The sequence below is a fragment of the Xyrauchen texanus genome, chromosome 13 (genome assembly GCF_025860055.1).
Source record: "Xyrauchen texanus isolate HMW12.3.18 chromosome 13, RBS_HiC_50CHRs, whole genome shotgun sequence".
NCBI classification, from domain to species: domain Eukaryota; kingdom Metazoa; phylum Chordata; class Actinopteri; order Cypriniformes; family Catostomidae; genus Xyrauchen; species Xyrauchen texanus.
This window is the reverse complement of record NC_068288.1, coordinates 40,019,765-40,034,827: the sequence shown is the minus strand read 5'-3', so window position 1 is coordinate 40,034,827 and position 15,063 is coordinate 40,019,765. Positions and strand designations below refer to the sequence as shown.

At 39.4% G+C, this 15,063-nt stretch overlaps 1 protein-coding gene across 2 annotated transcripts in view; it reads right to left on the bottom strand.

Annotated features, from left to right (window-relative positions):
- The window catches only part of LOC127654403 (polyhomeotic-like protein 2), a 43,798-nt gene that overhangs the window by 4,722 nt on the left and 24,013 nt on the right, over positions 1 to 15,063 (bottom strand). For both annotated transcript variants that reach the window (XM_052141560.1, XM_052141561.1), the window contains 7 exons: positions 14,832 to 14,981; positions 13,911 to 14,166; positions 8,036 to 8,409; positions 7,786 to 7,945; positions 4,956 to 5,164; positions 1,342 to 1,471; positions 883 to 1,003 (listed from right to left, as the gene is read on the bottom strand). In XM_052141560.1, coding sequence (XP_051997520.1) covers positions 883 to 1,003; positions 1,342 to 1,471; positions 4,956 to 5,164; positions 7,786 to 7,945; positions 8,036 to 8,409; positions 13,911 to 14,166; positions 14,832 to 14,981 — 1,400 coding nt within the window. The remainder of the gene's footprint in view (positions 1 to 882; positions 1,004 to 1,341; positions 1,472 to 4,955; positions 5,165 to 7,785; positions 7,946 to 8,035; positions 8,410 to 13,910; positions 14,167 to 14,831; positions 14,982 to 15,063) is intronic.

Below are 15,063 nucleotides of genomic sequence, written 5' to 3'. Positions count from 1 at the left end.
AATTATAGCGCATGTGAGGCGCTTTTACTTTTAAGTTGAGCTCACGTGCTTGTGTGGTTCTAGTCGCGAGCAACAATCTCCTGACAGTTTAAACGGCAAGGAATGCCTGCTTGGTTGATGGAATACGCACTTCAGAGGAAGATAATAGAAGAGTGCTCGACGTGAAGAAAACGATTTTCATGAGGTTCATGGATTACTTTTAAATGAGTTATCTGCATAATTGCAGATGGTATATAATAGAAGTTTTATTGATATTTGCCTTTTATCATTAGAAAAGTAGGTTCAAATTGACAGGGATCTGATGAGGAGAGACTGATAGAATACATGCTTTAGAGGTCAATAAATGAGCACTCCACAGGATGCTGGAAAGGCTCAAATTGTGTGAGGTTTGTTTATTACATCTGTTTAAACGAGATTTGCACATATTTGCAGATGGTATATGATATTAGTTTTATTGATATTTGCCTTTTTATCATTAGACAAAACAGTTAAAAGTTACAGGGAACTGTTGAAGAGAGAGAGGGAGAATGAAACAGGCAAGCACTTTAACATTATGAGATCAAATGCGTGTGCCGTTGCTCTAATATGAGGACCGTTTAAATGACATCGTGTTGCACACTTATTAACACAATGGCACGGAACAACTAAACGAACCATGGCTGGTCGTTTACATGTCTCAGCCGCTTCACGTGCAAGCAGGCGATTCTCAGCGCCCTCAAGATGCCCATAATAAAAACAAAACAGAAATTCGGCCTTGGCGATATTTCGTTCGACCACTAGTTGTAAATGCCATTTTATTTTCATTTTCATGGTGGAACAAATGTAAAGTACCATAACCATAAATGAAAACACTATTAAACTCCTATTTTCAGATTCTTTTACCTTTTTGCACACACCATGGAACAAAACCTTTTGGACCTTTTGAACTTATAGGCGAAATCGACCCATCCACAGAGTTCACAGGTAAGCTTGGGCTCATCAGATTCCTCTTGAACCCTCATATCTGTTGAAGAAATTACATTTTAAAACTGATTTATGACTGATTTGAATGCTTTTGCTTGTAATCTCCAGAACGGTGAAGAAACATACATCAAGAATGTATTTACTGTCACACCTTGATTACACAATTCATTGTTCCAAAGTTCACAAACATGCAATTCCAGTCATCTCTTGTCACTAGAGTACAACATAACTTTCCTTTGTTTCTAACAATACATGTTTTCAGCCGTCTCTATGTGCAAACATCTTTCACAATTTTATGACACTTGTACAGTATAACAGTCTTGCATTGTGGAACAAGAACCGCAGGCTGCAATATGTGTTTGGATTTACTGAAAGCACCTTGTACAATTTCTTCAGTGTCTGAGTTAGTGGCACTGAGGGAATTACTGCTGGCTGTTTTCTCTGGATCTGAGGGAAGCTGCATGTCTGGTTTCTTGGGGCTGTCTGCCTGAACCGGAGGCCTCTCCACCTGAGAGTACAGCAGACATATTGATGTCAGTGATGTTAACTGTAAGTGGAGGCCTTGTACTTGGTTTGGTTCAGTTGAGTTGAGCAACAGACAATATTTTTATCAGTTTTGCTTGATGCTCAATGCTGAAACTCATTAGCACAATTTTTTCTATTATATAAAACCATCCGTAGTGGATAGCATGTCTAGGGTGAATATCACAAAGCAGATCAAGAACATGTCAGGGTCATATTTCACCTTAAAATCATATACAGTATATATATATATATCAAATTGTTATATTTTCACATCAATCTACACTCCATACCTCATAATGACAAAGCAACAACCAGATTTTTGATAACTTTGCAAATTTATTAAAAACAAAAAACTGAATAATCACATTGACATAAGTATTCAGACCATCAACTCAGTACTTAATTGAAGAACCTTTGGCAAGGATTACAGCCTAAAGTCTTTTTGGGTATGATGCGACAAGCTTTGCGCACCTGGATTTGGGGATTTTCTGCCTTCTTCTCTGCAGATCCTCTCAAACTCTGTCAGGTTAGCTGGGGACCGTCAGTGGACAACATTTTCAGGTCTCTCCAGAGATGTTCAACTGAGTTCAAGTCTGGGCCCTGGCTGGGCCACTCAAGGACATTCACAGAGTTGTCCCTAAACAACTCTTGCATTGTCTTGGCAGTGTGCTTGGGGTCATTGTCCTGTTGGAAGGTGAACCTTTTACCCAGTCTGAGGTCCTGAGTGCTCTGGACCAGGTTTGCATTAAGGATATCTCTGTATTTTGCTGCGTTCAGCTTTCCTTCATCCCTGACCAGTCCCCCAGTCCCTGCCACTGAAAAACACCCGCACAGCATTTTGCTACTACCACCATGCTTCACTTTTCTGATGGTATTGCGCAGGTGATGAGGGGTGCCTAGTTTTCTCCAGACATGATGCTTGATATTGAGGCCAAATAGTTCAATTTTCATTTCATCAGACCAGAGAATCTTGTTTCTCACAGTCTTTTAGGTGCTATTTTGTGTCTTACACTGAGGAGAGGCTTCCGTCTGGCTACTCTGCCATAAAGCCCAGATCGGTGGAGTGTTGCAGTGATGTTTGTCCTGCTGCAAGTTTCTCCCATCTCCAAACATGATCTCTGGAGCATCAGGTTCTTGGTCACCTCTCTTACCAAGGCCCTTCTACCCCGATTGCTCAGTTTTGCTGGATGGCCAGCTCTAGGAAGAGTCCTAGTTGTTCCAAACTCCTTCCATTTAAGAATTATGGAGGCCACTGTGCTCTTGGGAACTTTCAATGCAGCCAAAAAATTTTTGTAGACTTCCCCAGATCTTTGCCTCGACACAATCCTGTCTCTGAGCTCTGCAGGCAGTTATTTTGACCTCATGGCTCGGTTTTTGCTCTGATACGCATTTACAGCAGTGAGACCTTATATAGACAAGTGTGTGGCTTAAAGGAATCCTTTTTTGTTTTCTTTAATCTATTTGAATTTAATCGATGCACCCACATTTTTGACTGTTCAATCAATGGAATTTACCACAGGAATCCAATCAAAGTGTAGAAACATCTCAAAGATTATCCAGACAAATGGGATGCACCAGAGCTAAATTTCAAGTGTCATAGCAAAGGGCCTGAAAACTTATATCAATGTGATATTTCAGATGTTTCTTTTTAATAAATTTGCAAAAATCAGATTTTTGCTTTGTCATTATGAGGTATGGAGTGTAGATTGATGTGGGGAAAAAAAAAAAAAAAAAATAATATATATATATATATATATATATATATATATATATATATATATATATATATATATATATATTAAAGCATTTTAGCATAAGGCTGGAACATAAAATGTGAAAATAATGAAGGAGTCTGAATACTTTCTGAATGCACAGTATATATATATATATATATATATATATATATCTATATATATATATATATATATATATATATATATATATAATAAATTTTTACTGCACTTGTGAGATATATACACTCACCTAAAGGATTATTAGGAACACCAAACTAATACTGTGTTTGACCCCCTTTCGCCTTCAGAACTGCCTTAATTCTACGTGGCATTGATTCAACAAGGTGCTGAAAGCATTCTTTAGAAATGTTGGCCCATATTGATAGGATAGCATCTTGCAGTTGATGGAGATTTGTGGGATGCACATCCAGGGCACGAAGCTCCCGTTCCACCACATCCCAAAGATGCTCTATTGGGTTGAGATCTGGTGACTGTGGGGGCCATTTTAGTACAGTGAACTCATTGTCATGTTCAAGAAACCAACTGGAAATGATTCGAGCTTTGTGACATGGTGCATTATCCTGCTGGAAGTAGCCATCAGAGGATGGGTACATGGTGGCCATAAAGGGATGGACATGGTCAGAAACAATGCTCAGGTAGGCCGTGGCATTTAAACGATGCCCAATTGGCACTAAGGGGCCTAAAGTGTGCCAAGAAAACATCCCCCACACCATTACACCACCAGCCTGCACAGTGGTAACAAGGCATGATGGATCCATGTTCTCATTCTGTTTACGCAAAATTCTGACTCTACCATCTGAATGTCTCAACAGAAATCGAGACTCATCAGACCAGGCAACATTTTTCCAGTCTTCAACTGTCCAATTTTGGTGAGCTCTTGCAAATTGTAGCCTCTTTTTCCTATTTGTAGTGGAGATGAGTGGTACCCGGTGGGGTCTTCTGCTGTTGTAGTCCACCCGCCTCAAGGTTGTGCGTGTTGTGGCTTCACAAATGCTTTGCTGCATACCTCGGTTGTAACGAGTGGTTATTTCAGGCAAAGTTGCTCTTCTATCAGCTTGAATCAGTCGGCCCATTCTCCTCTGACCTCTAGCATCAACAAGGCATTTTCAGCCCACAGGACTGCCGCATACTGGATGTTTTTCCTTTTCACACCATTCTTTGTAAACCCTAGAAATGGTTGTGCGTAAAAATCCCAGTAACTGAGCAGATTGTGAAATACTCAGACCGGCCCGTCTGGCACCAACAACCATGCCATGCTCAAAATTGCTTAAATCACCTTTCTTTCCCATTCTGACATTCAGTTTGGAGTTCAGGAGATTGTCTTGACCAGGACCACACCCCTAAATGCATTGAAGCAACTGCCATGTGATTGGTTGATTAGATAATAGCATTAATGAGAAATTGAACAGGTGTTCCTAATAATCCTTTAGGTGAGTGTATATATACATACATATATTCTAATTACTGTTAAAAAAAAAAAAAGAAAAAAAAAAGAAATATGCTATATTATATAAACAACTAATAATAAGAACAATAATCAAATAAATAATATGTATTATCTGTCATGAATATAATACCACAAATAACAAAATAACGAAAATACTATTGCTACCAATAATACGTTTTATTGAAAATATAATTACTTTCAAATATGATTAGGACATGTTGTGAAATTCATCCCTTAAATATAATGGGAAATTGGATTATACTCACGGGGAATGGCTCAGCCCCCTCTTGGATAACGAAGCCCTCGATTACATGCGTAAGGACGTGCGGCTTTACTATGGCTTGAGGCGGCCTGTTCTCGCCGTTTTGTGCCGGACTTCCCGTCACGGCTGCTAGAGGCGGCTCGTCTGTAGCTCCCGAGGTTATGGCCAATGTCACCGGTGCTCCCGCTGGGTCACGCGCTGTCTCCAAGGAGCCTAGTGGAAAAGAAAAAAGAAATCAGACTCATCACCATGGTAACCTCAACAACAACATAAGCTGCACAATCCTCATTGGTCGTAAATACAGGAAAGACGCGGTAAAAGAGCTCCCTAGAATGTGAAGCGCTACAAATGACAATGCGCTTATAATGTTATTTACAAACATTAAGAAACACTTAAAGCCTGCATGAAAAAAATACATTTCTATAATCAAACACGCATCCATTACGAGTTGTTCAGTGTTCCATCAGCGCTAGTTTTTATTTGTTGGTCTATATGCGTCAAACGGACGGTCTTTTAACCTTGCGTCGCGTGCCACGCTACAAGCGGTGCGTTTTTCTTGCGTCGTTCCAAGTTACCATTCAGACCGAACGCATTCTTGCGCTACAAAGTCTAGACGCAACGAACATAACAGAACGCAGGTGTCTCGAGACGCGTTATTAGAATCTGAAGTTCTTTTGAACTTGGCACGGCGTCAAGAAAACGCGGCGCACTGAAAAACAGAGCATATGTGCGTGTTAGCTGTGAACGGTCCCTTATTGGGGTGCTATGTTTTAATTGCGGTTATATGCACAATTGCACATATGCGTTAGACGGACGCCTTTCAACCTTGCGTTGCATCTCACGCCATAAGCGTTGCGTTTTGGAGACGGCATGTTAAGTTAAAATCAGTTCAAACACGTCTGAGACCCATACGGTGCTGTTTTCGTAAGCGCAATAACCTATCTCGTGTGAACGCCCCCTTACTTGCCCTATAACCAAAACTACTTGAATCAAAACAAACCCCAAGGAAATACATATCTTACCGACGAAGAGCAATAAAAAGTCATTTGCTGGAGGTAGGCTCTTCAATTCTGCCTCAAAACACGAGGGGAGTCTCATTCCTAAAGACCTCTTCTTCAGATATTAAAGCGAATTTCTAGGCTCTGCCACGCGTGCTGTTCCATGCAGTGAAATGCGCTACGCCTTTTCTAGTGCTCCACTCCCACGCACAAGCATTCCACATTCTGCCAGAGAGGCAGTTCAAGCTTTCCAGGGCTGACAGTAGCCTTAGCTGCCAGGTTACATGACAGTAGTTTAATACATCTGTCACTAGCTTGTGACAGTTGTTGCCTTTTTTCAAAAAATTATAATTGACCCAAAAATGAAACTTCTGTCATTATTTACTCACCTTCATGTTGTTCCAAACCCAAATCACCTTCTTTCCTCCGTGGAACACCAAGGAGATTTTAAGCAGAATGTTTAAGACTGACAGCCTCAGAAAATGAAAATGAATGGTGACTGAGTCTGTCATTCTGCCTAACATCTCCTTTTGTGTTCTGTGGAGGACAGCAAGTAAATATTGGGTTTTAGCATCATGAGGGTGAGCAAATGATGACAGAATTTTCTTTTTTGGATGAGCTACCCCTTTAAGACCTTGACTGAATAGGCAGCAACTAGCAGTTGCCTTCTGTTTCGGACATAGCAGCCAGGTGACCTGGCAGTTGAGCCTGCTGCGCTCGCTGCAGCCAGCCATTCACGTGACATGCCAATTCTGGCCTGTATTTCATGGGAATCACTCACCACTCCCCATCCTCCCACCTTCTTCACCCCAACAGAGCGTAAACACAAGGCAAATCCGGTTCGCCATGTGGGAGTGAGAGGCCATGTATTTCAATGCAGTTGTACATATTTAATTCCTTAAATGGCCATAAACTTCCATGTGAGAACTTTATTATGTTTTAATGTTATAGTCACCAGCTCACCACCATCATTAAATCTAGGATGTTCCATTATTTATGCAACGCCCAAAAAAACAAAAACATAATGACATAATTACCATTATTTACTTAACCTCACGTAATTACAGACACATATGAGGTCCCGTGGAATAGAACGTTTTGCAAGAGTTAAACAAAGATTAAACTGAACATTAAACTGAACATACATTTATACTTAATATACACTAATAAAACCAGAAAACCCTATTTTATTTGCTATTACCAGCATGACATGAGAAAGAGGATGATTTAGGAGAGCGCATTTGTTTATGCCATCGGATCAACTGCTGCATTCACAGTACAGTGTGACAAATGTAGCATTTTAAGGCGCTACTCTTAAGAAAATGTAGCGTGTTACTGCAAAAGCTATTGTGACAATAGCATAGCTACTGAAAGCTACTGAAAAATGTCGTTAAAGGGATTGTTCAACCAAAAATTTTAATTCTCTCATAATTTACTCACCCTCATGCCATCCCAGATGTGTATGACTTTCTTTCTTATGCAGAACACAAAGATATTTAGAAAAATCCATACAATGCAAGTGAATGGTGACCAGAATTTTGAAGCTCCAAAATGCACATTAAGGCAGCATAAAAGTAAAACATATGACTCAAGTGGTTAAATTAATGTCTTCAGAAGTGATATAATAGATGTAGTTGAGAAACAGATCGATGTTTATGCCCTTTATTACTATAAATCTCCATTTTCACTTTCAAATTTTTTATTTTTTTTGGCAATTCACATTCTTCATGCATATCGACACCTGGGCTTCAATGTCTTTATTATTGATGATTGTATTATTTGATTATGAAACTATCCTTGCTCCTTGTAAATTCTGAGTCTTGATGGCCACTGTACCTTGTGTTTGAGATGTAGCATTAACAGTGTCTGCTTTGGATTGTTCAGGGGGGTCAGGGCCCTGCGCCTTAGTGGATGGATTCACTTGTACTGGCGGGCAAATCTCTCTTACCACCAATGACGTGGGCTTATCCTTGTCATCCTGAGCAAGTCTTGAAGCCTAAATTGAGAGCCAGAGAAATTAGCTACTTCTTAAATTTATACATGATTAATTATGTATAATGCCTAGTAACATTACAGATTTCATTACCTGGCTTTGTGCTGGTTGGATTTGGAGATTGATGGCTGTTAGTTGGACCGGTTGAGTTTTGGCATGGGCCAAGCCCGTGTGTGAGCCATGCTGACTAAGTGCATGGTGGCTTACAGTTGAATGGAAGATGGTGGCTTGTTGAGCCGATCCCTGGTTGTGCAGTGCTGGTTTAGGCAAAACCGGAATAATTCCTGCTACAGAGGTGGTCTGGGTGGAGCCCTGAATGCCCAATGAGGCTGTCTGTTGGTGGGGTTGGACAGAGGCAGTCTGCAGTAACTGGGGCTGCGTTCTGGAGGTAGGCGGAGCTTGGGGTTGAATGACAAACTGTTGTGGCTGCTGCTTAATCAGGGCCTGCGGCTGGATTTGGGCATACGCTGGAAGAGGAATTCACAAACAAATGCTTACTATAGCGTACACACTAATCTGACAGTTGCAAATACGAAATAGGAGTTGCGTGGAATTTCATATCACATCTACACAATGTCCCCTCAAGCTGACGGAGGACAAATTCCAATATTTCACGGTACACAGCATTCCCATGGTCATGAAAAACCTGGAAATATCACAGATTTTTTTATGTGTTTTTGCATATTGGAAATTTCTATAATGAAAATATGTTATCTAGTCATTTTTTCCAATGTAGCATCACTGAACCATGGTTTCACCATAGTATGTGAACAGTAACTTTGGTCAATATTTGTTTCTTTGTTCAATGTTTCTTTTTCATTTGATTTGTTCAAAAAAGGGGGAAAAAATATAAATTATTTTGCATTTCCAATTAAAAAAGGTACTTGCATTTGGTGCTTGTAAATAAAAATAATGGGACACACTTTATATTTGGTGGCCTTAACTACTATGTACTAACCATTTGATACAATGAAATTATGTACATACAAGTTGTTGTATTGTAATTACATTTAAAGTACTTGCATTTAATTGCATTTTTAGTTCCACGGTTAACTTTACCTCTAACCCTACCCTTACCCCAAACCTTAACTCTAACCCCTAATACTAACCCTACCCTTACCCCAAACCTTAACTCTAACCCCTAATACTAACCCTACCCTTACCCCAAACCTTAACTCTAACCCCTAATACTAACCCTACCCTTACCCCAAACCTTAACTCTAACCCCTAATACTAACCCTTCCCTTACCCCACACCTTAACTCTAACCCATAATACTAACCCTACCCTTACCCCAAACCTTAACTCTAACCCCTAATTCTAACCCTACCCTTACCCCACACCTTAACTCTAACCCCTAATACTAACCCTACCCTTACCCCACACCTTAACTCTAACCCTACCCTTACCCCAAACCTTAACTCTAACCCCTAATACTAACCCTACCCTTACCCCAAACCTTAACTCTAACCCCTAATACTAACCCTACCCTTACCCCAAACCTTAACTCTAACCCCTAATACTAACCCTACCCTTACCCCACACCTTAACTCTAACCCTACCCTTACCCCAAACCTTAACTCTAACCCCTAATACTAACCCTACCCTTACCCCAAACCTTAACTCTAACCCCTAATACTAACCCTACCCTTACCCCAAACCTTAACTCTAACCCCTAATACTAACCCTACCCTTACCCCAAACCTTAACTCTAACCCCTAATACTAACCCTACCCTTACCCCAAACCTTAACTCTAACCCCTAATACGAACCCTACCCTTACCCCAAACCTTAACTCAAACCACTAATACGAACCCTACCCTTACCCCAAGCCTAACTCTAACCCCTAATACTGAACCCTACCCTTACCCCAAACCTTAACTCTAACCCCTAATACTGAACCCTACCCTTACCCCAAGCCTTAACTCTAACCCCTAATACTGAGACCCTACCCTTACCCCAAGCCTTAACTCTAACCCCTAATACTGAACCCTACCCTTACCCCAAACCTTAACTCTAACCCCTAATACTAACCCTACCCTTACCCCAAGCCTAACTCTAGCCCCTAATACTAACCCTACCCTTACCCCAAACCTTAACTCTAACCCCTAATACTAACCCTACCCTTACCCCAAACCTTAACTCTAACCCCTAATACTAACCCTACCCTTACCCCAAGCCTTAACTCTAACCCCTAATACTAACCCTACCCTTACCCCAAACCTTAACTCTAACCCCTAATACTAACCCTACCCTTACCCCAAACCTTAACTCTAACCCCTAATACTAACCCTACCCTTACCCCAAACCTTAACTCTAACCCCTAATACTAACCCTACCCTTACCCCAAACCTTAACTCTAACTCCTAATACTAACCCTACCCTTACCCCAAACCTTAACTCTAACCCCTAATACTAACCCTACCCTTACCCCAAACCTTAACTCTAACCCCTAATACTAACCCTACCCTTACCCCAAACCTTAACTCTAACCCCTAATACTAACCCTACCCTTACCCCAAACCTTAACTCTAACCCCTAATACTAACCCTACCCTTACCCCAAACCTTAACTCTAACTCCTAATACTAACCCTACCCTTACCCCAAACCTTAACTCTAACCCCTAATACTAACCCTACCCTTACCCCAAACCTTAACTCTAACCCCTAATACTAACCCTACCCTTACCCCAAACCTTAACTCTAACCCCTAATCCTAACCCTACCCTTACTCCTAAACATTACCCGCACCTCAACATCAATAGCAGTAAATGTGGTAATCTTGCAGAACAACATGTAGTTACACAGTAAATAGATTGTATGTATTTAATGTTAGTACATAGCAGTTAAGGCCACCTAATATAAAGTGTGACCAATCATGTTTTCCAGTCCACTGGAAAGTCACGGAAATGAATAAAATCATAAAAGTTCTAAACATTTCTATGATAAATGTATGTTTTCTAGTTATGCTCTGCTCCAAAATATTGCATCAGTTAATATTGCTTCTGGGTAGAGTAAAAGTTGATTAAGAGACCTATTGATGTCTGATTTGTGAGGGAAGCACTCTTTGAGTCAGTTCTTTTCAATAAATTAAAACTTTAGAAATAAGTGAGTCAGTCTGAATTTGAATAATGTTTTTAAAACATTCTTATCCACAATTCAAAACAATTGAAAAGTCATGGAAATTCCTTTCTGGGACATGGACAGTGTGGGAACTCTGACTGCACCCCAATCTGTAATTTACTGTAATTAACAAAAAATGTAATGTAATTAAAAAATATATTGCATATAATTTAACTTAAATTATTAAATTATGACATTTTATAATTTTTTACTTAATATTTCACGTAAAAGTTTTCTTTAAAAAGTTGTATATTATGTAAAAGTTTTTTTTATTATTATTAATGTAATTAAATTAGTCTCTTCTGCAGGATCTTTAGGAATATCAGTCTCTCTTTGGAGTTTCCAGTAACATCTGTATCCAGGATAATGACTAATGTTTTGAAACTGAATAGGTATTTAACAGCAACACATGCAGGAAACTGTGTAAACTTGTGTCAGGTTAGCAGAAGAACATTCAAGCACACATGCAGGCAAAACACAAAACCTTAGTGTTACAGACATTTAAAAAAAAATGACAACTTCAAAAGTTTATGACCAGTAAAATAATCTGAAGAACTACATCAGGTTGTGTCTGGCTTTAGTGTGTGTGTGTGTGTGTGTGTGTGTGTGTGTGTGTGTGTGTGCACGCACGTGCGTGCGTGCGTGCATGTGTGTGTCTTTAATGTATGTATGTGTGTGTGTTCTTCACTGTAAAAAAAAAAACAACTCACACTAGATTTGCAAAGCAGAATTCAGAGACAAAATGAGTCTTTCTTTCAAACTCTTAATGACAAACAGGAAAGGTTGAATGATGGAATGTTCTTCCAGCTGTGAATGGTGTGGGATTGTGTGTTCAGATGACTCAATCCTCTGTGCTTGGTTTCTCTCACTTTTTCGCACGGATGTTCAGAGAGGAGTTGATGAGTTATTCCCTGTAGAGCACAACCCTGGAAAACCCCAAATTTTTCTGCCTAACTTTCAGCTTTATGCATTGCCACATATTTCAGCTTTATGCATTGCCAACCCTCTGTTCACAATATTTGTTTTTTCCTGCCATCTCTCTAATAATCCATTTAAATCCACACATGAAAAAGAGTGAGATCAGTAAATTAACTCTTTAATAATAAAATGTAATTACATTAAATAGCATGCCTGTGCATGTTAGTGAGTGATTTAATAGCAAGTACTACTTAACAAATTCAATGCACTGTTTTGTACATGCTTTGGACTGTAAACAGTGGAAGTTCAAACAGAAACACTTTGAGTGAAGTCTGGAAATTGTATATTCAGAAAATTCTAAAAATAAATTCAACTTTTAGACTACAGATATTAGAAAACTCTTTTAGTATTCATTTAATTAGCATGACAAATTTGGAAAGCAAACACAATGAAATGACTTTCTCCTATCCGATCTTAATATGCAGAGGCATCTACAAGTCAGCCAGTCGTAATTACACACATAATTACACACTTCAGCTTGAACATATTATTCAGTACCCTAAAATATCAAAGTATCAATTCTCTTGCATCATAAAAAAGCTCTTGCATTGTGATTTGAACCATGCATTATTTTGCATTTACTTAACAAACAGCTAATTTTAACTTGCATTTAGTGTTGTTAAGAATTAATTTAAAATCCTGTGAGTAAAAAATCAGATCTTCTGCTTAAACATAACAAAAAAAACATAAGTGTAGTTACAACAAGCTGTGGCACACCCAGGTACCCGTTCCTAAATGTGCACGATAATTGCACCGTGTTAACAGTTATGATTAGAGACCTATGGAATGATGGATGGCATGCATGTCAGATGTTGACTGGCACAGAAAGATTCATTTGAAAGCATTTGCCCTTCTAAGGCCACGCATGCATTAATGCAGCTGAGCATAGTCCATGCAGAACAAATGCAGCCTAACCTAAGGTTCTTCATTCTTTGCAACTTAGTGTGTGACATGATGAGCTGACAGGTGAAGCTGCTGTGTCTTCTTAGAGTTTGAAAGCATTAATGTTTAAGTGACATGAACCTTTCTCAAACCAAAATTGAAATTTCTGAAACACTTTCAGTAATGGGTCCATAAGTTTAGTGGCAACATTACTTTAACTTAAATATCAGTCAAAGCTATGCTAGACACAATGTATGGTAAATATATTAGACGTAACTATATTCATTATGGAGTACTATTAACTTATTTCAAACACATACAGTGGCCCCAAAATGCATTTATTATTTATTAAGCCACTAGAACGTCACAAATCTAATTTGAGGTAAACAGGGTCAATTATATATACCATTTTGTCAGATTTTATTGTTAACAAAAGTATTCAGACACTTAGGGGCTGTTCACACCGTTCATCACATGTTTTTAAATTGTTTTCCTGTAAACATGAGCTAGATATCTTTGCGCCGTCACGCTGCTTTCTCTGTCACACTTCGTTTTGGCCAGATTTAGTTATAAATGACATCACACCTGTTCGTTCTTTGGTTTCATATGAAGTGTACGAGGTCCTTTAGCCTCAGTCACCATTCACTGATTGTCTGGAAAAAACATGCAATGAAAGTGAATGATGACTGAGGCTAACATCTGCCTAACACCTCCTTTTGTGTTCCACAGAAGGAAATAAGAAAGACATATAGGTTCGGAGTGACATGAGGGTGAGCATTTTTAGGTAAACTATCCCAGTAAGTAATGCCAAACATGGCTCAGAAAAGTAAAGTTAATTGTGAGAAACAGTCTATCTTCATTTGTTTGCAGATGCTACTTGTTTTTATATTTTGCTAACAAATGTTATGACATTCCTACATTTGTAAGTGTGGCTTAAGTGTCCAAATACCTTTTGGGAGCACCGTATAGGCTGGGAGTGAATTTACCTGGTGCGATTAAAGGATGGGAACTTCGACTCATGTTTACTGCTTTCATCTCTGTTGCTCCTTCACTCTCTCCTTTCTTCACGCCATCAGAGGAAGCAGCGTTCAAATTGCCTTTCCCGGCACCGGTGCTGGGCGTCTTTATGAGCGGGGTGGGCTGAATGGAGAAGGGGGTCTGTTTTAAACTCAGTGCCTGGATGCCTGAGGACTGAGAAGAGGAAGACGCCCCCTGCTGGGAACGCAGGGCAAGGTTCTGCACCTGTGAAAGACAAGTGTCTAAACATTTAAAGGGTCAGTTCACTCACAGATGACATTTACTCACCCTAATGTTGTTCCAAACCATATGACCTTCTTTCTCAAGCGGAACTCAAAAGGATATAGAAGAGTAAATATAAGCCTCAGTCACCATTCACTTTCATTTAATCTTGTTTTTCCATACAATTACAGTGAATGGTGACTAAGGCTGTCATTCTTCTGTCATTCTGAAATTAACCTTTCATTTCCTTTTGTGTTCCATGAATGACAGAAGGTCAAAAAGCATTGGAGCATCATTAGGGTGAATAAATGAAGACAGAATTTTAATTTTTTGGTGAACTGCTCGTTTTCATTTTAATATTTGAAATGTGACATGGTTCCCTAGCCCAAAACATTAAAGGAATGTGTACAGGATTCCTATTGGAATATCTATCATATTTTGAAACCAATCTTAAAGATCCTCTAAGAATCATATACGATATATATTTGGATTTAGGCCACATTCACACTAATATGTTGTAGTTCGGTTTTGCCCTCTTTGACCTCTCACCCACACTGAAGCAGCATTTTCCTCCACTGAAAATTGAGTATTTAGAAAACAATCTCCATTACTGTATGCTTTGGAAAACAATGATGTTTGGTTGTATATAAGTATGCATCTATATGTACCTGTGCTGAGGCAGACTGAGTGTTATTGGTTGCATTAGTGTCAGACTGTAGAGCCGTTACTGTTGCTGTTGGGGCGAGAATCAGCTGGGGCGACAGAGGGACGGCTCGACCTAAACTCCTCGCTACATGCACAAGATTACTCTGCTGAGCCTAAAACAATCACACAAATAAAACACATAAACAAAGATATTCATCAATGCCACATCCTTTAAGAAACTCTCTATCATGCACT